The sequence below is a fragment of the Mesocricetus auratus genome, unplaced genomic scaffold, assembly GCF_017639785.1.
Source record: "Mesocricetus auratus isolate SY011 unplaced genomic scaffold, BCM_Maur_2.0 Super-Scaffold_100022, whole genome shotgun sequence".
In the NCBI taxonomy this organism is placed as follows: Eukaryota; Metazoa; Chordata; class Mammalia; order Rodentia; family Cricetidae; genus Mesocricetus; species Mesocricetus auratus.
The window spans coordinates 34,581,762-34,601,558 of NW_024429203.1; the positions used below are offsets into that span (position 1 = coordinate 34,581,762).

General features: G+C 45.4%; 1 protein-coding gene across 5 annotated transcripts in view; it reads right to left on the reverse strand.

Moving 5' to 3' along the window:
• Positions 1–6,726: 6,726 nt before the first annotated feature.
• Peak1 (pseudopodium enriched atypical kinase 1) overlaps positions 6,727–19,797 on the reverse strand; it is a 221,988-nt gene continuing 208,917 nt past the window's right edge. For 4 of the 5 annotated variants that reach the window (XM_021226850.2, XM_013112959.3, XM_021226851.2 and 1 more), the window contains one exon: positions 6,727–13,180. In XM_021226850.2, the coding sequence (XP_021082509.1) occupies positions 12,017–13,180 (1,164 nt within the window). In that variant the 3' untranslated portion in view covers positions 6,727–12,016. The remainder of the gene's footprint in view (positions 13,181–19,797) is intronic. The other variant, XM_040730260.1, reaches the window with a different exon arrangement.

A 19,797-nucleotide genomic window follows, 5' to 3' on the forward strand; every position in this document is an offset into this window, starting at 1 on the left:
TTCCATCTCCCTAGAAATGAGCTGAGGGAGGAAGGCTGGACTCCCAGCCTCTCACCTGGCCTCTCCAGGCTCCCCCTCTGGACTCCTCTCTGCTGCTGTGACCAGAGGGACATTTCCCTTAGTGCAGTCTTGCCTCTGCTCACCTCCTGCGGCTCACAGATGCACCTGCCAGAACACACTATTGCCTCTGTCTGGAGTGTTCTCCACAGTTTACCCACATGAGGAACTTGTATTTCTTCTTCAAAACCCAGCATGCCACATCTCAGAAGCTTTTTCATGCTGTTCTTCTGCTCCATAATTTCAAAGCAGCCTTCCTGTCCCTCACGCTGCCTTCTCTTTCGTGTGGATTCTTCTGTTGGCACAGTTAATACGACCAACACTGGCATATTTTGCAACCTCTTTGAGGATCAGCCTTGGTCCTGCCTGTACCCTTATACCTTGACGTCATTGGTTAACTCAATTTGAATTTGTTTCTACTCAAAGATGCTGTGCAATACAGGTGTTACTGTACCAGAGCCATGCTGATTGGCCTTGGGTGTGCTCATTCCCTCTCTGAGCTGTGGCTTCCACAGTTCTACAGTGAGGAAGCTACCAAGGTCTCCTGACTTGATGTTCGGTCAGGCCCAGGACCGGTTTATCTTCTGCATAGTGAACAGAAATCTTGTGACTCTCAGCTGCCTTGCAGACCACCGGCTTCTCAGGTCAGCAGAGCCCAGGCATCCAAAGAAACACACAGCTTCACCTTCACTGTGACCAGTACCCTTGGAGGGTTATGTGTGCAGCTTAAGGCTTCCCTTTTCCTAAGAACTGGCAATATTTCCCTGAGCTGGGATGGGAGACCCAGGTCATGCTTTGATGATGCCAAGTAGGGGCTCCTTTGGCTCCAAGTAAAGCAGTTGTTACATTTGTTATAATAAATAATAATGTGGGGCATGGTGGCATTCACCATTAATCCTAGATCTTGGGAAGTAGAGACAGTAAGAAGTCTGTGAGTTCAAACCAGTCTGGCTGGTATCATGAGTTCCAGGCCAGTCAGAGGTACATAGCAAGACTCTGTCTAAAAAAATTTCTCTTTGCTTCATTTGCAAGATCACATTATTTGCACAAAAGATAAATTTAAACCACAGACTTATAGCAAAAAGTCCACACTTACATCTTAATTAAACAAGAGAGAGGCAAGCCAGGTCTGAGGACACCCAGCCCACTCAATTAATTAGCATTTATTACAATCAGAAAACAATCTAATTCAATTAAAATGTTTCCACAAAAGTAGTTTAATGACTTCTCCTGAAACAAAGTACATTCAACCATGGTGTTTATTATGTCAAGGCAGTGTCACAAGGGGCTGAAATGCCAGCTTTTATGTGGGCAGCACTCACTGAGGCAGGGCCAGGGAAAGTAGCAGGTGTGTGTGTGTGGGGGGGGGAGGTTTGTGGAATGTTTCTGGATTCAGTGACCTTCTAACAACCAAAAAAACGCCCCGAGAGCTGCCTTCAGCCTTACTGCCACTTCTAACTGCAGCCTCCTTTCCCCTTCAAGTCCCGATTATGCTTGATACCTCTCAGGAAGGGTCATAGTTGCATGGGGAAGGGGACAGATCTGGGTCCATTTCTCCTTCTGAGGTGCTGTGTCACCTTGAGCAGGAGGGACTGTTAATGGGGATTTCTGAAACCCAGCCAAGAGGCAACTTGGCAAGCTTGAGAAACTGCCACTCAAAAGTCACAAGCAGTTCTCTGACTCCCATGAGGTAGAGATTTGAGTTCACACTGCCTTTGTTCCAAAAATCCCTCCTTGGTCATAAAAACAGAAAGCAAAACCCACTTGCTTTGTCCTGCTGAGCTTATGTATTTCAACACTTACCTTTGCCCAGCACTAAACCTTATTGGACCCTGTTCCTTTATCCCGATGAAACCCCGTGGGCTAGAAAACCCTGTGGGCTAGGAAACCCCGTGGGCAAGGAAGCCCCATTCAAGGGAGGCTTGGGGACACAGGGTTAGTGGGGTCCAACTTTGGGTCTGAATTGGGCGATCATAGCTGCTCAGGAAGCTCGTCTTCCACCACAGAAAAGCTCCTAGGAACAGGGATGAGAGGTTTCTGTAATCACTTGACTAAAGCCACCAGGGGCCCCCTTTCTGAGTGATGTGTGGGGCTTTGGTGCTTTTATCTGAAAGATGTGAAGACTTTGTCTCATGCTGTCTCCTGGGGTCAGCATCAGAAGCTGAATTAGGCCCCTCCATTCAGTTTAATTGCCCTGCCACAAACTTAACATGTACACTGTCACCAGTGGTGAGTACCAGCCCAAAGTGAGCTTTGTCCATTTGACAGATGACGGGATGCTAGCAATATGACTGTCATTAAAAAAAAAAAAAAGAGTCAGTCTGGGACATGGGCAGGGTGGACAGTGCATCAGTGGATGGTCATTCCTGAACTAGGACCTAACAGTCAGCTCTATTCTCCCGGAGGTCTAGCAGAGCTGGTATTTATGACTGCCAGCTACTCAAATGCTGTCAGGGTACACCATCTTAATTTTTCATTTCTCTCATTTCCAGCAAGGTTAAACTGTCAGGCTTTCCCGGCTTGTCTGCTCTGCCTCCTGGTATCTTATGTTCCTAAGAATTTACATGAGCTCTTCATAACTGAGAGTTTTAACCCATGACTGTTGCATTTGTTCAAATATCTTTCCTGGTTGTTTACATTTCAATTTACTTTCTAATGTTTTCAGTGGGCAAAGGTTTGTCATCTTCAGTCAGACCTATTGATCGTCTCCTCTCAGATGCCTCCCATTGCTTTTTAGCTTGGAAAATCCTTTTTTTTTTTTTTTTTGACACAAGATAAAACACATATTGACTTAGCCTTCTTTCTAGTTCTTAGGGACCCTTTCTTCTTTTCTTCCCTCAGTGGCGTGTAATTCTGTTTGATCTATTTGGGTTTGTATTGGTCTACGGCAGGCAGAATACATACACAACTACACAGCTGTGAACAGCATATGGAGACTTTCTTTCCTATTACAATGTCTTACTCTACATTCCACTTTTCCTGATCCTTTCCTCTAGGTTACCTATTCTGTTATGTTGATCTGCTTGTCCTTGTAATGTAGTGGCCAACCTCCCCGTTTTAGCAGCCATTACAGGCTAACATGTGCTTGCATGACCTTGCCGCTCTTGTCCTGGTCACTAAGGTCAGATGCCCTCCTCGTGGCAATGAACCAATCAGAGGTTAGCTGGTGGGGCTATGCTTTACAGCTCTGGGTGTGCTTTATGGACAAGTGCATAACAGTGACCTGCAGAACATAGCAACCGACCTGGGAGGGCCTAGGGGCCATAACAATTAGTTGACCAATCAACACAGGGCAGGTCGCCCAAACCTGGAAGCGCACCAATCCTGAGACTGTTTCATACCCCTAGACACTCCCCTTACACTGTCCTTTAAGATCCCTGCTTCCAGGTAGCTTGGGGTCTTTCTCCAGCCATCTGCCATGGTGGTGGGGTGAAGGGCCTGAGCTAATGGGGTTAGCTCATTAAACATCTACAATAAAACTCTTTGCTTTTGCATCGAAATAGGCCTCTTGGTGATTTTGGGGTTCAGAATTTGGGCACAACAGTTAACTCTATGTGCTGGCTAGTTTTATGTCAACTTGACACAAGTTAGAGTCATCTGAGAGGAGGGAACCCCAACTGAGAAAATGCCTTCATAATATTGGGCTACAGGCAAGCTGGTAGGGCATTTTCTTAATTGTGATATGGGAGGGCCTAGAACATTCTGGTCGGGGCCACCCCTGGGCAGGTGGTCCTGGGTTCTGTAAGAAAGCAGGCTGAGAGAGCCAGTAAGTGGTTCTTCTCTACTGTCTCCTGGTCAGCTTCCAGGTCCCTGTCCTGCTTGAGTCCCTGCCCCCACTGCTTTCTGTAGAACTGTGAGAGAATTAACCCTTTCCTCCCAAGCTGCTTTGGTCACGGTGTTTCATCACAGCTATAGTGACCAGAAATAAGATACTTTTATCACAGGATTTTATTCATCAAACTTTTTCAAAGCTTCTTGAGTCTCTTAAATTCAACAATTTCTATGATTCCTCTACTCATCCTTCCAAGTGATTTGTAGAAGCATTTTGTAGTTTCTTCCCCTAGCAAAAAAACTACTGATATTCTAAATCCAAATTTCATTAAGATATCTGAGAAGATAATGCAATAGTTCATCTCTGTCACTCTCGTGGTACAGCTCTGAGAAGCTTTCTGGTTTCTCTTATTTTATTTCTTCATGTGCAACTTTTGAATTTCATTTTTTTAAATGGTGTTAGGAATCAAATGCAGGACCTTGAACATGGTAGGTAAATGTTGTACCCCTGAGCTAGTCTTTCAGCCATTCGTATTTAACTCTTCAGCCATCAGTCAGTCTGTGACTGGGTGCCCAGAGCAGAAATGTTAATAAAATTCCCAAGTTATACCTATTACTATTTGTAGTGAGAAAGCTGCCATTCAGGAAGCCCGGCACACTGTCAGCAAGCAAAGCACACTGCAGAGTCCTGGCCATAGAAATATTACTTTTCTGTAAGTGGAATGCTACAGAGGGTGTGTGTGTGTGTGTGTGTGTGTCTATGCATGAGGACAGGTGCTGAGAAGGCTAGAGGTCTTGGATCTCCTGGAGCTGGAGGTACAGATGGCTGTGAACCATTTGACATGGGTACCAGGAACCAAGTTTGGTTCCTCTTCAACAGCAGTAAATGCTCTTAACTGCTGAACCATCTCTCTAGCCTTGCCTGAATGTGTTTTGCCCGCCCCCTTTGACTCTGGCTCAAGCACTGATGGGTGAGCAGTGGGTGCTGGTGGGGACCACAGGTTCTTGTGCTCCCCTCCCAGCAGGCAAATTACTTCTCTAGAGGTTCCTAATCACTTTGCTTATAGATTTGCCAGAGGACCCCGCCCTCCACCCAGTCTTGCTCATTGTTTTAAATGAATTTAATTTTTATTGTTCTAATTTCGTAATCTTGAAACTTTCATTATTTTTAAATTATGTGTTCTATGTGTCTGTGTGTGGGTGTTCCTGGAGATGGAGTTATAGGCCGTTGTGAACCAATGATGGGTGCTGGGAACTGAACTCTGGTCCTCTGCAAGAACAATATTAGCTGGAGAACATTTTTTTTTTCTTCTGAGACTGGGTTTCTCTGTAGCTTTGGAGCCTGTTCTGGAACTCACTCTGTAGACCAGGCTGGCCTCAAACTCACAGAGATCACCTGCCTCTGCCTCCCAAGTGCTGGAACTAAAGGCATGCCCCACCCCTAAGAACATTCTTAACTGTTGAGCCATACCCCCTGGGTATGGCCACTATGCTTTCCAGCAGCTTCCACATACCTTCCAGAGGACAAAGGAGCCATTGATTATTGGACGGTGTGTGCACATAGCAGAGGGTAATCTGGTGTTCTAAGAAGCCCTGGCATGCTCAGACAACCTGTTTCCTCTTAAAGAGTTTTGCACATTTGAGTTGGAGCTTAGCAATCAGGCCCCTCTCCAGGCCCCCGCCCAGTGCGAAATCCAATTTTTAAGTTTTAGCTGTAATTGCCTTGAGCTGCTTTTAATGACAACTTGTGATCTACCAACTGCTGCTCCTGGCTCCTAAGGCGCTAATGAAACCCCTCTCCTCGTGGAGTGCAGGCTTACTTCGAAGGAAGCCTCATGGCTGGGCTGGAGAGAGCAGGCAGCAGAGTGGAGGGCATGCTGGTGGGCTCCTCCAAGCTGCAGGGCCCTGTGTGCTCCACGTAGGACAGAAGTCAGCTTCCCTGTAGCACGGGTTGGAAAGAGACTCTGCAGGAATGCTGATGACAAGTGTTAAATGGCCCACCTCCTCCAGGCACCCTGTCTCCTTGGATTCAGGTTAAGCCAATGTGAACTGGCGTACCACCTCCAGGTCCCATATCCCTTTTAGGTCTCCAGGGTGGCAGCAGCACTGGTGTTAGGTAGCCACCCAATCCTTACACAGCATTCTCTGGGATCTCTAGGTCACATTCATATGGAGTGTGTTCCTCAGCAACGTAAAACCCAAGCCTGGCATCTACCTTTCTGGGTTAAGCCTTAAGAATGTTAGCAAATTCTAGCAAGTGGAGATAAGCGTAGACATTTTGTGCAGACCATCCACCATGGCAGCGGTGGTGGGAGTTAGAGCTTAAGAGTGGTTCAAAGTCTGCACATTTGTACTTTCAGCTACGCTACTTCAATAATGGGGCAGCTGACACGGCCATTGCTGATTGCTGTCTTTTTCTGAAATCAGGTGGCCTCCTCTGTGACCAGTATGCCTATTAGCTTGTCTGTCTTTGTAAGGATGTCTCGTGTGACAGTGTGCTTTAAGGAACAGGCTTCGGGTATGTGAATTCTGTAGACTATAGGCTTGTCCCTGCACAGCTCTGTCCTTACTGGAGTCAGCCAAGTCGGCTTGCTGCCGGCCAAGCCTCTCTGACCAGGCAGCCTCTAGTGAACGGACACCAGGGGGCGATCTCACTCAGCAAATGGACAGCCTTCTCCACTTGCTCTCCTTTCTCAAATTAGAGGCACTGAAGAAAAAAAAGTGTCAGTAAGAGATGGAGTCCAGGCAGAGGGCATGTTGGCTAAAGGCTATCTATCCTTGCCTGTTTTAAGGACAGGCAGCCATCTTGGGAATGAGCAAGAGAACCATATCTGCAGGCACCCACACCAGCATATCACCAAGGACAAGTCACTGGAATGATATATACTTGAAGTCTGGTTTTTTTTTTAGTGTATATTAAACTGAATTTATTTACACAGTAACGTGAGGCCACAGAGTACACAGCAAAGTACCACAGCGAACCAAAGGGCGGTGCCACTGGTGACACAGGGGACCTGTTATTGTTTATACAACTGTAAAATGTGTAAGCATGGGGGTAAAACGCTGGAGGAAGAGAAACAAGATTTTCCAATACAGAGTGTGGGCAGTGTCATGGAGAATTAGAGAGGTAAAGACTGCCATGATCCAATCACTGAGACAGGGGACATCTTGCTTCTGTGTCTGTCTCCCAACAAAACACCCTCCAGATAACGAACAGAAAACCCAGCCCAGTGTGTTCACACACAACTCTCTAGAATTGTTGAGGGAGCGGGAGGAAGAAAGGAACAATTTGAATGGGCTTCCTAAAGCTGTGTGGTTAACCTTTCAACAACACTACACTGAAGCCACAGGCTCAACATGTGAGTTACCAAGAGTGCAGACACACATACTAGCCACAAACCAACAGGCAAAGTGGATTTTCTGTACCACAACAATGTTCATAGCAAAATATATAACTCTGCGATTCTGCTGGGTTAAAAAAAACCCCAACCTCTATTGATTCCCTGAAACTTTCCTGATGTAAAGAAAACCATGGGGGTGGGGGTGGGGGGTGGGGACAGATGTAGAGGCTCTTGAAGAGGGAATGTATATAAGATGTTCAGAATGCACACCCCTGTGGCCCATCTAAGTGGGCACAATTTCCAGCGGCAGCTGATGCAGAGGCCTCTGATTTAAAACAGCTGCAGGGGTAGGTGTTTGACAGCTGTGTAGCACCTTGGACAGTCTGGGTACTTGTACACATTAGGTGACAGTGATGCTGATGACGACTGCCTTCGTAGGAAGGGTTATAGGATGGTACAGTGTGTTAAGAAATCTCCCAAGAGTTCCTTTGAAAGCACCTTCTTATTAAGAAAAAAAATCACCTCAAGCCCTAGTTTTCAATATTACAGTCATGGTGTCCCCGTGCTTACAGTCTGGGCAACAGCCAGTCATGGTGAGCAAGTTAGTTAAGAGTTCCTCCTTAGAGACCAGAGAGCTTCTCTCTGCTCCAGCTGCTGCCACTCCTTTGCTCCCACGCCATTGTCACCTTCTTTTTCCTGATGTACCAAACGGACTGCCTGAAATAACACAACCTTTTTTGTTGTGTTTTGTTTTTTGAGAATGGATTTACCAGTTGAATACCCTGAACACGAAACTCCCTTCCTATGGCATCTGCCAGAGCTCTGCCCCAAGAAGCAGGGTGAAAAGGCTTGGCTTCTTTGGTATAACCTGTCTGGGATCTCGAGTTATGGCTCTTCGGCCTTCCCTCGGGGCACTGGTTTTGGTCCACGGTGTCCCACCTGTGCACTGCTGTTGGGTGTTGGCAGATGGACCTCAGTGCACACTTCAGCAGGGGTAGTACTTGGGTTTCTCAGCGCAGCACTTTGGGCCTTTGAGAATATGAGCTTCAATGAGGTAAATCTAACAACCCAGTTTTATAGGCAGCCATCCTATTTACTTATTAGGCTGGATCAGAATCTCAATCCTTACCCGCTATCGAGGGGAATAAGCATGCCAGAGCTGGCCCAGGGAGCTGAATTCCTCTTGTTCTGTTTCCAAGTGTGTATACGCTTTATATATCCAGAATTACTTCAAATATAATGAAGCCTCCAAAATCCATCCCAGCTTTTGAGACTAGCCTGTATCTTTCCAGATCACTCTGGGTAAAAGCTATGGGAAAATCCTGACTGCAGGTCACCAGCTAATGTCTGGTGATTTTCCAGTACTAGATAAATTAAACTTGGAAAGCTGGGTGTAAGCCTTCCTTCCACGACCTACTGCTTAGTGGGCTTCAAGATCATTCATGGGACTTTGCGATAGCAGGATTTTACTTTTAGGAGCATCCATCTTCCTAGAGGTTTGGATTTCCATGTTCATGAGGACACCCTGAGCTCGGAGGCAGAACTGGCTCCTCTTATGATGAGAGGCTGCTCTGACCAGTTTTTGAGTGATATACTTCTCGGCCCTCGGCACCAGCAGTTTGGGAGTATGAGTGCACATTCTCCAATGACTCATCCAGCCCATCTCTTGAGAACAAATCCCACTGCCACCGGTCTGCCTTCCAATCTAACTCAGCCTTGGGGTTGGTGATTTTCATGATGTTTTCCCACAGGTTTTGTTGCTCATCTAACTGCTGTCTTTTATGGTGATCTTTTGCAACTATGTGGGTGTACACATCCCCAAAGGGCTCTCCTCTGTGGCACAGGAGGCTGCTGGTAGCCTAGGCCTCTCCAGGAAATGATTCTTCTTCCAGTGGCTAGGTTACTATGCTAACAAGGCACTCTGAGAGACATCTACTCTGGCCTGCTCCAGCCACAGTCCTGTCTCTCTAGCACTCACATGTGCTGAGATTGCTCATGTGGCTAAAGGAAAAGTCCCAACAGGGGCTCAGTTGTTCAAACTCTCAACATAATGGAAGAATCTATGGCACAGACTTTAATAGAAAAGAAAAATATCTGGTCAGTACAGATGGTACTTGTGAAAACCTTAAGTACTACACTAGTGACACTCCAAAACTCATAATATATGTATATATAAAATGTGTGTATGTGTCTGCAGAGGGTAGAATTTCCTTCTAAATGAATGAATTAAAATGGGAATATAAAGTATCTATGATAAAGTTATATTGACTGAATTTCATTATTTTGAGGAATTCTCAGAGGACCACCCGATGGACATCCTGCCTAGAAATACAGTTCTTGTCTCTGGGCTGACCTACCCTAGGACACGCTCTTCCCTTCCCCTCACATTCTGTGGCCATCCCCCAGAGACAAGTCTCACAGCCACTGTCTCGGGAAAGCCCGAGGCTCTTCTCTTGTCAGCTGGCTTTCGTTTTTGCCCTTCACTGGTGTGGACATAGGACAGTAAGAGACACATGGAATGAAGAGCGCTCAGTTTACCAGTACGGTGAGACAGTGGCAGCGAAGGGCGCATGCCTGTTCTACCGCTGCATCCCAGATAACAGAAAAAAATCTACAGACAGAACGAACAGAGGGACTAGGGCACATTCTGCATTAAATATGTAACCTCATTAAATAGTCAACATTCAGATTTACATGGGAAGGCACCATGAGAGTGACATTGAGAAGGTATGTCTCAATTTGCAAACACTGTGGGAAGTGAAGGGCTGTGGTCCGTGGTCTGCATGCTGCCAGTTCAGTGCATATTAGGCAGGGAGTTATGTGCACATGGGCTATGTAAGATGAATCAAACCCCAGCCTGCCAGGCATGATGCAGCCGTGATTCATGGCTGCCCACCCATGGTCATGCTATCCTGAAGAGACAAGACTCTCTGTGAGCCGACTAGCTCTTTTTCCTGGGAGTTGGAGTGCTAGCCAGGGACACAGTGCCATCCTCCATATGCAGCCTCACGCATATCATTCTCTTTAAAATGCATAATAAAATACATTCACCTTTTTCGATCCTCTTTGATAAGGGTGAATCACATGAAAGGCTGCTGCTAAAAATGTTAAGTCTAGAAATTTCCAAGGCCACTAAGGTGCCACCCAAGTAATACTGCACAATCAGTCTTGGCTTTAAGACAACTGCACTGGTGGATGAGGGCTCCCCCGGGTTCCTAACCGGCAGGGTACTGTCAACCCCGCTACAGCTTGCTTCCCTGGAGGCCTGGCCCCTATCTCCAGCATGTGCGTGCACACAGGCACACATATGTACAAACTTACCATTCAAGTGACTCTTGGGATTTCAAGGTTGAAGTAAACAGATACTCACAGTTTTGAATAAAACAAGTGCATGAACATATAAACACACACAGGTGGAAGGAACACTTGCTTCTTAGCGCAAGTATGTGCCATGGGAAGGAAGGTTTCCGTAGTTCTCACTTGGGTAAAGTTGCAACATAAACACTGTAATATACAGATTAAAAATACATACAAAAATTGCACATAATTCATGGGAGAGCACAGGTCCCACGGAACAGCTCTCAGCCATCCACTGCAGCCGTCAGCCTTCCTGTGAGCTGAGCTCCAGGGCCACTGCAAAGTCTCAGGAGCAATGCGCCACTTTCTGGAAGAGACTGGCATTCTTAGGAGCAGGTCAGCCATCCTAGTGGCCTCCCCCTCCTCCCTTATCTTCTGGCCATTCCACTAGCCAGCTTTGGGGTGCTTTCTAAGGCCATGTTAATGCGAAGTGAACAGCCATTTCATTCAGAGATATTGTCTACAGCCTTTGGCAGGGTAGTTAATACTGGCTACTGATGGAAGGGAGGTGGCCAGTTACTGCTTGTGGGGGAAACTGACTCAGGCACCACCAGCCCTGGCCGCCCTGCTGATCGGTCTGACAATGGTCAAAGAGCAGTACCTTTAAAGTCTGTTCCCTGAGGGCCCCTGGAGAATTGCACACACAGACATTATTTCCTCATGTCCTTTCAACTATTCATGAACTCTGAACTGCATTCCATCCTGCTGAGGCACCGGTGACACCACCTTTGGTCAGCTCTGGAATGGGCCACAACAGCAGGTGATAAATCCACCCAAACGTCAGCAGGCCGGGACAGAGTAAAGGCGGAGGACAGCCAAGCAGTGGCAGTGGGGTTACGGCTGTCAGGTTGCTCTCTGTGCAGGGTACATTTTTTTTTTACTGAGAACAAAAATGGAAATGCATGACCCATGATCCAACAGACAGGAATCTCTCCTCCCCTCCCTTTCACTTTACACCAGAACAAAGGCTTGTCGCCAGTGACCAAAACTGAGCTGAGAAGCAACATGGCATGTCCTCCCGGGAAAGAGGCGGTCATTGATACTCTAAGGAAGAGGAAGCTGCTGTGCAAGCATGACTGGATGACAGTGGATGTTGGAGACGTGCACTGCTAGCTAGTTAGAGGCAAGCGTCAGAGTTATGGAAGAGGTGGACACAGCTTACTAAGTTCAATCCACTGGAGCTGGTCCTTCCTGAATGTGCATTTCATTTATGACCCCGGATTTGTGGGGCCATTCACATGACAAATGTTCCAAGGGAAGGTGACTGCACGGCTGTGCAGCTGAATTTCTGTACAGTAAGGAGATATTCAGCTCCTCACTGTGCAAAAGCTGTGGATGACCTTGCTGAATGGCCCCCTCTGCTTGAGGACAAGGATGGCAAGTTAGCTTCTCTCCTTTCCTTGCATTCTGAGTGAGTACTAGGACAGGGATATGAGGGCAACATGAAGAAGGTGGGAATATTTAAGAATAAGAACAATGTCCAGGCCACATTAACGGTGTTGCAGGATTTTTACAATATAACTCAGGGAGTCTGTAGTGGCAAAAGCCAGATATTGAGCACAAAGCCAATCCTCGAGGCTGATTCCCCCCTCTCTGTCCAGGGACTTCTCAGCAAACTTGATCATCAGCAGTGTGCGCTTGATATCCAACCAGTTTTGGAGCAAGGCGTTCTTCTGTACCAGGGTTGTAGAGGTGGTGAAGGTTTGGAAGAGATCTTCACGGGGGCCCCAGAGCAGACACTGGAGGATGCCTTTGGCGTCAGAAATGAGGATGCGCTCGGAAGGGTTGGGATTTAGGAGGCAGCTAGCAAGCTGCTGCAGGCCCCAAGAGTATGGGGAGCGGAGAGGGATTCGAGGCAGATCTGTGCGTGTGTACTCCTTCTCCTTCAGCTCTGGGTTCTCATCGAAAGGGTTGGGCAGGTGCAGCATCTCATAGATGAGGATGCCTGTCTGGAATTCATCACACTTTTTATATTGGGTGGCTGTGATAATCTCTGGGGCAAGGCGGGACTGGTCCCGGAGGATCTGGGGATCCACCAGATGGCTCTTCTGCTTGGCCTGAGAGAAGTTGCTCACAATGAGCCTTGTGGGACAAGCTGAGGTGGGGCAGGGGTCTGTAGGTGAAGGGCCATGGGCAGCTCCTGCAGGCTGGTGCTGGACAAGCAACAAGTTCTCCAGGCGCAGATCGCAGTGCGTGACATGGTAGGGCTTGAGATGCTCAAGGCCAGAGCATAGCTGTAAGAGCAGCAGACACACTTGCCTCTCATACAAGTCAGGGCTCTTCCCATGATGGGCCAAGGAATCTCGCACAAAGTCAGCCACAGTGAGATGGGGAACCTCTCTGGTGATGACTACAACGTGGCTTCTCTGCCTCCTGTTCGTGACCTGTTGGTTCTCCGTCTGGGATGACTCTGGTTCAGAGCAGGGCTGGGGATTTCCCCCGGCAGTTTCTGCTTTCACCTCTTCCCCACTGTTTTCAGTTTCGTCCTCTGCCTTTTCAGGAGCATCAGGATCCGCCCAGGGAAGCAGACGATTAGGGACTTCAGCAAGGAAATGGCCACAATCCTGCTGGATATTAAAATGCACAGCCAGACTCTGCCGGACAGCCAAGCTGTGGTAATACTGCTGAGACTCCTGAGCTCTGCTCTTACAGATCTGAAAGAGAGCAAGAAACACGACTCAACTCCCTTCCATAACAGACTCAGGGCATGCTGAGGATGGCTCATTGGAGGGTGGCTCATTAGGAATAAACAGTCACATAGTGAAGTCTTCAGGGTTTTGGCAGCTAGACCTATGCTGAGTGCCACTGCTGGTAGCAACCATTTCCCATGGGCCCTACATTCAAGGGTATGCTCAGAGTTTCACGTGTACACATGAGCCCTTCCAAGTGGCCAAGGGTTTCAACCATGGTGCTGGGAAACTGCATGCACACACGCACAAGGATGAAACCTGACATCTACGTTCTCACCAGTTACAAAACAACTCAAGATGAATTAAGACTTGACCTCAAGACCTGAGGCTATAGAACCAGGAGAAGAAAGCAGGGAAAAGGCTTTAGGATGTTGGAATGGAAAAAAAAAATTGTGTACAAGACTCCAAAGGGATCGGTAACAAGAGCATAAACAGACAAATGAGATTACATCAAACTAAAAATCTCCTGTACAACAGAGTACACATCAACAGACTGAAGAGATAACAATGGGTGATATATTTGAAATTACACATCTGATAAGAGGCCTATATTCAGATTATATAAGAAATTCAAAATAAAAAATAATAGCAACTAACCAACCAACCAAAATAAACCCTAACAATGACAAAAATAACTAAAACTCAAGTAACCCAATTAAAAATAATTAGCATAAGACATACAATGGGATGGACACACACACACACACACACACACACACACACACACACACACACACACACACCTACAAGGAAAGGCAAATCAAAACCATATTACCTTATAATACAATGGCTGTTACTGGGGCTGGAGAGACGGCTCACCAGTTAGGAACTAACTGCTCTTGCAGAGGACCTGAGTTCTGTTCCCAGCACCCACACCATGAAGATCACAGCCACTTGTCACTTCAGCTCCAGGATGATCAGATGCTACATGTACACACTTCACCCCTCACATATATGTAATTAAACAGTAGCAAAAATAAATCATAGAAAAAAAAGGGCTGTTACAAAAAGAAAACTGTTGGTGAGAGCATGCAGAAAAGGAACCTCATGCGCACAGTTGGTGGGCATATAGAGGAGCACAGGCTTATGGAAAACAACAGACATTCTCAAATAATGAAAATCAGAGCTACCATCTGACCTAGCAAGCTCACTGAATAACCACAGGAAATGGAGATAGTACTGTTGAAGGAACAGCTGCATCCCAATGTTCACTATTGATAGGAGAGAAATGGAAATTATGTTCATTGCTGACTGGATAAATACAATATGGCAAATATACATAAGAATAATGACATCCTGTCATTTGTGATAACACAGATGGAAGTAGAGGTCATTTGCTAAGTAAGACAAGCCAGGCTCATGGAAACCTCAGTATGAGTTCGTTCAGCTATGGGCCCTAAAGAATGGTCTCAGAAGCCGGGAGTGAAACAGTGGCTACCAGAGGCTGGGAAGAGGAGTGAGGAAGGCTGGCAACAGATACAAACAGGTTGGAGGCAGGAATTCAGATGTTTTGTAGAGTATGGTGATTATAGATAATACACAATTTAATTTCAGAAAAGCCAGAAGGAAGGACTTTGAATGTTTTTGTCACCAAAAACTGCAAGTCCAGTTTATGTTTTTCTGAAACAGAAAGGATGAGTCCAGATACTGTTAGCGGTGTGCAGAGCTGAGTGTGTTGCAATGTCAAAACTTGTTCCTCTCTACCATCCACCTAGTCAGGAGACAACAACAAACAGCAAAATCAACTTTCACTTACTTCCTGTAGATATTTCTAGCCTGACTCTTCCTCATTTACCACCCTTACCCCACTCCATAATACCTGGGATTGAATTCAGGGTGTTGTGCTTGACCAGCTCCACTAAAAATGCTTTCTTCTAACTGGCCTGATTGTATACCAACACCAGGCAGTAAGACCTTTCTGAAGGAGTTCTATGAAGTAGGCATTACTCAAGAAGGAAGCTCTGATCTCAAAGGACTATAAGAGCAATAAACAAATGAACTAACCCCAATGGGTTTGCAGAGGTCGACAGTGGAGACGCAGTCTACCAGCCAGTTCACAGACCACAACTGCCTATACCACACACCTCAGAGATCATAGGCTCCCAGTAGTATGTGCTCTTGTATGGTTACTGTCAATTTGGTACAGTGATATGGAAAAAAGCAAGTTTAAAAAAACATATTTTATCCATTTTACTTAAAAAGCAAACTGCAACTCTCTTAGGAGATTAAGATGGATGCCCTGTTTGGAGAAGCAGCACGCACTGATTTCTATTCATATAGATATTAAAAATAAAAGAAAAAAGAGCAAGACAGTCTCCGGAGAAAACAGCATCTCTTTCTCATTGCCTATGCTTATTACAATTAGAGACTTGATATCACTGGTCCATGCCATGGAAATAAGCCCATATAGATCTACTGAGATACAAAAACCAAGGTCTTTCAAGTCTTCTGCCACATACTTACCTAATCAGTTTGAAAAATGCTTTATATTTATTTTTAAAGCAAACTTTTGGTCTTGAAATAGATGTCCTTAGGCAGAGTTCAAGTTCAAACATATATCTTTCAGAAAACATTATTTTTGGAAAGCTCTCAAAGTCTCTAGCACATGCAGTGCAATATATCCTATATGCTCATCAATCACATGAATTCCTTCTATAATGCATCGATGGCAATACTTCATGTTTATGTGTCACCAGGTATTTAAAATCCTATACTAGTCATAATTTAGTTGTATGGGGGGTTAGATCTGGCACATGGTACCATTAACTCATTGGCAGTTTATAACTTGCTCAGTATCATATTGCCTGCTAAAATGGAGGTTCCAGGGTCCCAACCCCTCAGTCTTTGAAAAGTCTATCAAATATCATTGAGCTGGGTTGAATGAGACTGAAAATTAAACTCAGCTGTTATTTTATAGAAAGGACACTCCCAAGGACTTAGGCCTGGGATTTAGCCTTGCCAATAGTTGAGTATCCTTGGGCATGGTCATTTAATTCCTCTGCGTCTCAGCTTGCCTAACAAAGCAAACACCACAAAGACTATGGAAACCTTACCTCACAGGTAGTAGGAAAGATTAAAGGGAATCAAGTATATCAAGGAAATAATCTACACATGTCCAACATACACAAATGCAATGTTGCTAACCAATCAGACCACTTGGAAATGTTAAAAAGGATTCAATCTTACAGAATCTTTATATTTTTTCAAAGAGAACAAAGCAAAAAAAAATACTGTTTGTCTGATGTGTGAGAGTATTCATGCCTTCCCTCTCTATGTGCCCCACCCCTTCCTTCCTGTAAGTCCCGAGAGCTACCTGCCACTGCTAGTTTGATGGAGAACTAATAAGTGACTGTCACTCTCTCTCTCTCTCTCTCTCTCTCTCTCTCTCTCTCTCTCTCTCTCTCTCTCTCTCTCTCTCTCTCTCTCTCTCTTCTCTCTCTTGAGATGGCCAGGACTCACTATGGAGCCCAGGCTAGTCTCAAACTTGAAGTAATCCTTCCTCCTTAGGTTCCCAAGTATAGCTATCAGCTAAGGTCACCACCATTTATGCCAAGCATTATGTTCTAGTCTTAGGAAGCCAACCTACTTCTAAGAGAAAATGGTTCAACCAAGATTTTACTTTTTTCTATGTCAAGTTACATGGAAAAAAACACCCTCATCATCTGGTGGTTCAACATCAGAAGTAGAGGAGATAGCATAACTGTGGTATTCTAATTTTCTCTGCATGCATATACAGAGGTAGTCAGACATGTTTTTATAAAGTCTTCCGAAGTTTTGGAAGTAGATAAGAACATGGATTCTACAACTAGAATTTATGTTTAGCTTCACAGATCAACCTGAGATAAAGGATCAGAGTGACTTACAAAGAAGCGATGATAAATTGTTCCACTACTTTGGGTGTTTGGGAGGAAAATGGCCTGCCCAGAGAGTAACCCGAGCAGCAGCACTTCCTTATCTGTGCGTTCACACAGACAGGCTGGGGAATAATGGGTCAATCTAGTTTAAGGGCAAATGAAAATGAGAGAAGAATGGAGCGTAAAAGAGAGGAAAGGTACTGGATTTTTAATTGCTTTATAACCATGAAGCCAGTTACAATCCAAACATGGACTTATGGAGATTTCCATAATAGGATTTCACATGATAGGTAGCTCATAAATCTTTATTATGCAGGCTGCAATGATGTTAATTTAGGCAGGAATCTTATATTATTCTATGTACTACATAGTAGCCATTTTTCAAATATTAATAACTTGACTCCCTTAGATTATAAAATACCTCAAAATGGTCTGACTTCAGATGATAAATTTCTAGTTCAAAAGTTATTTTGGAGAACAAACTACTCTTTCCAGAATAAATGGCCAAAGTTCTTACTGTCAGTGGCTTGTTTGTTTTTAAATTTCTTCACCCAGTATTTTCTCTACTGAGGGTGAAAGTAAACCTTTCAGTCTCTTGTTTTCGTTTATTTCTTTTGAGCAGAATTCACATTCTTCCCTTCTAAAGGGCAGATGGTGAATAGGGGCATCTCAGGAAAGAGTCCTCGGAAGAACTATCCAGTTCTGAAATGAAAACACAGCAGAAGCAGGACGAGGATGCTAGCCTATCTTCAGGAGAGGTTCACACTACCCACAAGAGAAAATTATGGGAAAGCACACCTAAAATGCTGCCAATTTTGGCCAATTCTATGCTTGTCTGCATTTTCTTCAATGGAAGAAAAACTGAGTGGCTGCACTCCAGAGACACTAGAGGGAGCTACAATATCAACATCCAGGCACCTCTGCACACCACAGCAGAACAAAATCCAGCTGCTGAAGGGTGGCTCATGGAGAAACATATGGCATGGTCTGTCTGCCTGCCGTTGATCCATCAGGGGCAGTGATGTTGAGTTCATGTAACAAGCACGCGATGAGAAGAGCACACGCAGGCCAGGAGTCCACCCTGAGCACAGGGGCTTCACACTCACCAGCTCACAGGGAACACCTACTTGTGGCACTCTCCAAACGGGCCAGGGAACACCAAAAAGGACATGACCCTTGACCCCAGCTTGAATAATGTGCTGGTGTAACCTTTGGGGCTTGAAAGGAAAAGGGGTACATGTTTGATAAAATACATAGGGGTGGAGAAATATCTGGTTGCTATCCACTAAGCGGGGCAACAAGTCTGATGATCTTACATCATTTGTTACTGCAGCATCCTGAAGCAATCTGACAAAATTGCCAAATACAGGGATGGGGACACTTTAACCACGGACTAGTTATCTGCTGGAAAATGGAAAGACCAAACACAAAACTGGAATCAGGGTCGAATTATCCTCTCTCAAGACTTTCTTAGATCGGGGTCAAACATACAACACATACACAGCCTGGTCTCAGCAGGAAATCTAAGCTGGACAATGGTTCCTTATACACAATCTGAAAAGATTCCAAACATTCATTTCAGTTCAGGGGCTCATTTTATGTGTTGCTCATGGCAACTGCTCTGCATACCTTTGAGGCAAATTTGTCATTATAAAGCATTTATGTTTGTAATAAGAATGTCAACCTAGACAGCTAACTTTTATAAAGTAGACTGTGGGGGGCTGTGACTGCACAGCCACATTATAAGCAGCCGGGAAGGAAAAGACAGCACGTGTCTTATCATTACTGACCCTTCCAGAACGCCCTCACTGTCTGGGACCTGAAAAGAAGACCTACATCTTGCTGCCCTTTTGGTGACAGATACTCAATTTAAGGAAAGAGAGCAGAGACAGGGGGTGGGGGATGGCATGAGTGTGATGGAGTTGGCCACTTGCTATTATCTCTTGACTCTTTGTCCCAAAGGTCGCTTGAACTGCTAGTGTTCAGCACCACCCTGCAAATGCCGCTGCCCTCGCACCTGCATTGTAACCCACATTCATCTCTCGGGACCTTACACTGTCAACACTGACTGATCATTTGTGTTGTCTTAGCCTGTGAATTCCTAACATCTGGCACGGCCAGCCCTGAACCCTCCTCTCCACCGTCACTCTCTAGTCTTTGTTCCTGGTGAATGGCTCCACTACCAGGCTCAGGCCCCCATTTGTCAGCCTCAGGGTCATTCTGAATTTCTCTTCTACCTTTACTCCCTATGTCCAACTCATTTACAACTCCTATTGATTTTATTTCTAAACATCCTTTAAATTATCCTTTCTTCATCTCTGTTGTTACCATTACCACCTTCCCAGACTACCACAGAGGTTTTCCAGTGGGCTTCTTGCTTCTTCTATGGATTCCTTTAAAAATACCTTTCACAGGGAGCAGAGCCATCTTTTAAAAAAATCTGTTACCACCTGCCTATTTAGATACCTTAGCAGTCTCTTTACAACTGTATTTCCTACCTTTTTCCCAATTTGTTTTTACCATGTTGCTCTGTCTGTAGCCAGTCTCCCCTTCTTGTAGAACCCTTTCTGTCCAAGGCCCACTTTCATGCCTTAGGTGTCCAAGCCCTTCTCAGGTGTTACTTCTGATAAAGGGAAAGTGCTAAACACTAACCCTCTCCTGCATCTGGACATCTCTCTTACCACAGTTAGTTCATTTTTTGATCTACTTTAAGAACAGGCACTTGTT